The sequence below is a fragment of the Rhagoletis zephyria genome, unplaced genomic scaffold, assembly GCF_001687245.7.
Source record: "Rhagoletis zephyria isolate East Lansing unplaced genomic scaffold, Rhagoletis_zephyria_1.1 Rzeph_scaffold_05194, whole genome shotgun sequence".
Taxonomy (NCBI): domain Eukaryota; kingdom Metazoa; phylum Arthropoda; class Insecta; order Diptera; family Tephritidae; genus Rhagoletis; species Rhagoletis zephyria.
Genome location: NW_016162277.1, coordinates 33406 through 36287, shown reverse-complemented (window position 1 = coordinate 36287; position 2882 = coordinate 33406). Strand labels below are relative to the sequence as shown.

At 36.3% G+C, this 2882-nt stretch overlaps 1 protein-coding gene across 5 annotated transcripts in view; it reads right to left on the bottom strand.

Annotated features, from left to right (window-relative positions):
* Window positions 1-370: 370 nt before the first annotated feature.
* The window catches only part of ect (ectodermal), a 27601-nt gene continuing 25089 nt past the window's right edge, over window positions 371-2882 (bottom strand). For all 5 annotated transcript variants that reach the window (XM_017627353.1, XM_017627354.1, XM_017627356.1 and 2 more), the window contains 2 exons: window positions 1116-1830; window positions 371-838 (listed from right to left, as the gene is read on the bottom strand). In XM_017627353.1, coding sequence (XP_017482842.1) covers window positions 689-838; window positions 1116-1830 — 865 coding nt within the window. In that variant the 3' untranslated portion in view covers window positions 371-688. The remainder of the gene's footprint in view (window positions 839-1115; window positions 1831-2882) is intronic.

Below are 2882 nucleotides of genomic sequence, written 5' to 3'. Positions count from 1 at the left end.
GATTTCCATTACTAAGCGGTACCTCGATACTATATTCTTCTGATTATCGACTTCCATCCCTGGTCCGATTAACATCTAAATTAGGAAAATGTTTTTCTAGCAGCGGAAAACCTCTGAGTATATTTGTGCTATGAAAAAGGTTCATATAAAATCAAAAATATTATTACTAAACTTGGATGGCTTGAAAGATGCATGCTGATTACACTTCAGTGTCGCCTAGGCATTACAGGGTTAATACCAATTTATTTTGATAAAGTATACAAACAGTTTTATATTAAGTAATTTCCTTCGCCACGAGGCAATTTTTTATTGAAATATTTCAATACATAAAGTAGAATAAAATAAATAGTGAATAAATAAATAGCTAATAGTTAATTTACCCTAAATAAATAAATAAAATAGTTTTTGTAGCATTCTGACCTGTCGAAGCAATTAAAAGTAAATACGAATGGATAAGTAAACACCTTTTTGTAATTAAATATTTTATAAAACTAATTTAGGTAAATACTAATACATCTGCGTGAAATCTCTTTTGCAAATATTTGTCATTATGGTCAGGTTTTTGCAATTAAAATCCATTAATTTATGTTATGGACATCGGTCCTTACACATTCCACCAAAATACGCACATGCATAAAATTCTTGTGTATATATAAATTTAACTAAATAAGCAGTTTGCGGCGAAGTTTTACAGCCTCACCACTTCAACACCTTGGGTTGTAAATAGCGATTCCGCAGCTAATTTCAGTTTCTCATTAACTAATTTAGCGATTTTAGGTGTGCGCCGCCAAACAAATTCACGTGTGCGGTCATGATTGTCCTTGCTCTCGACCTCCACCTGTCAAAACGACGAGAGGGAAAGGTAAAGGGGATTTAATAAATTGTACGTAGCATAAATAATATCCAATATTGAATGTAAAAATGAAATTGTGAAAAACGGGTTGTAGACAGCAACGTGCTGGCAGTTTATAACTGCCATATGCACCTACATACATACACATCTAACTATGAATATTTAGGGGATTTGAATTCAAAAATGCTGAATAAAACAAAAATCTCGTCAATCGACAATCTTTTTCACATATTTTTTTTCAACATTTGCTCACCCAACTAACCTGTTTCGGCTGCTGCACCTTAATGGACATCAATGTGGCGCGATCGTTGACAACACTAAATTTGATGCGCCCAATCATCTCGTTTGTACGCGCTGTAGCGCTTTTCACACTATGCACGCTACCGCGTTTGAATGACTTTTCCACGCGCAAAGTCAATGGACCCAAAGTGAATTTGGCCTTTATGGTTGAGTTGGAGCCTTCCGGATCGGCGACCACTTTCACATTGCCGACACGCTTCAATGAAGCCAGCCCAGAGAGGCTGCCTTCAGCTTTTTGCAGCTTTTCAACTTCCTTGCCAATGGCGACGTTGTTGTTATTGCCGTTACTTTTCGTGTTCTGTTTTAGTTTTGAACCTGCGCTGTTGTTGTTGTTGTTGTGGGCATTGCTGGTAGTGGAATGATTTTTTTTGGTATGTGTCTTGTGCGCTTTGTTTGAAGTTTTCTTTTGACTCTCAGCCCTATTAGCGTCCCCATTTAATACGGTGCGCATTTCCGGTGAATTGGCGGCCGTGTCGAGGGCGTCGCCGGCATTTGCCGGTAATTTAGCATCACCGACAGTCGACATTTTTTCAGCAGCCACTGCTTTGATGCTTTGCTCCTGTTGTAATTGTAACTGTTGCAGTTGTTCCTGTAATTTGCTTTGTGTCTTGGCCTCACTCATTTCCATGCGGCGTGGCTCTTCATCCAGAGAGCGTGGCTCTGATTTAGTATTTTTTCTGTGAAGAAAGAGAGAGTGAGAGAGGATTAAAATAGAGGGAGTTAACGCAATCAAGTTGAAATTTAATTTTAATTCTAACAGAGATCTTTACAAGGCACTTCAAATAAACAGACACTTTCTTTGCTGATACATTGATACAAAAGCAGAACACTCATAACCGAGCTCTGAGAACCCTGCAGGTAAAATAAGAGATATGGCATTTAGTGTCTTTTTCTTATATAGGTTTTAAAATTTATCTGCCCTTTAAATACATTTTTTCAAAACAAAGCTTGTGTTTAAAGCGCAGATAAATTTTAAAACCTACTTAAGAAAACGGCCTTTGGGCGTTTAAAAAAAATTTGCAACTTTTAGGCTTGATTACTTTTTAATGAAAAAAGTGGTGGGCTTTGCTATCATTTTTGAACCGATCCGGACAATGCGGAGTGATAAAGCAAACCATCAAATTCTCTTGCAAAGAGGTTAAAATTGTAGTCTCTAGATGTCAGCAAGAAAAAAAAGGTTGTTATGATAACATTTTTACAAGTTTTTTGCCTAGATTCTCCTTAAGTTGAGCGGTGTGCTGATATGTTAAATATACATACGTACATTAGATTAGTTAAGGTTGAGGTGTGCATAGGTTCCGCGTAACCGTGACATCATTTTCACGAAATAAACATTGAAAAGTGACCACCATCGATTAATTCAGGTATGATTCGGGGAAGTTGTGTTAGAAATAAGTGAAATAAACTAATAAACTGCACTTCAGGGACGGTAAAATAACACAAAAAACGCCGAAACGCGTTAACTTAATTTTGGGCCGTAGACTGCGGATCTGTATACCCTTTTTCTAAAATAGGTAATTTTTCCAAGATATTTTCATTTTAAGCTTGGATTGTAAATGAAAAAAAAATCGAAGTTCAAAAAATTTGCTAAATAAAATACTCACATGGGTAATATTCTTTCCTGCTCATATTTCATAAAAAAATTATTAGGAAGAGCCTGCCTGAAACTATACAAAAAAGCAAATAAGGAAATGGATGTATAGAATTGACAACAACAACCACGCTGTCG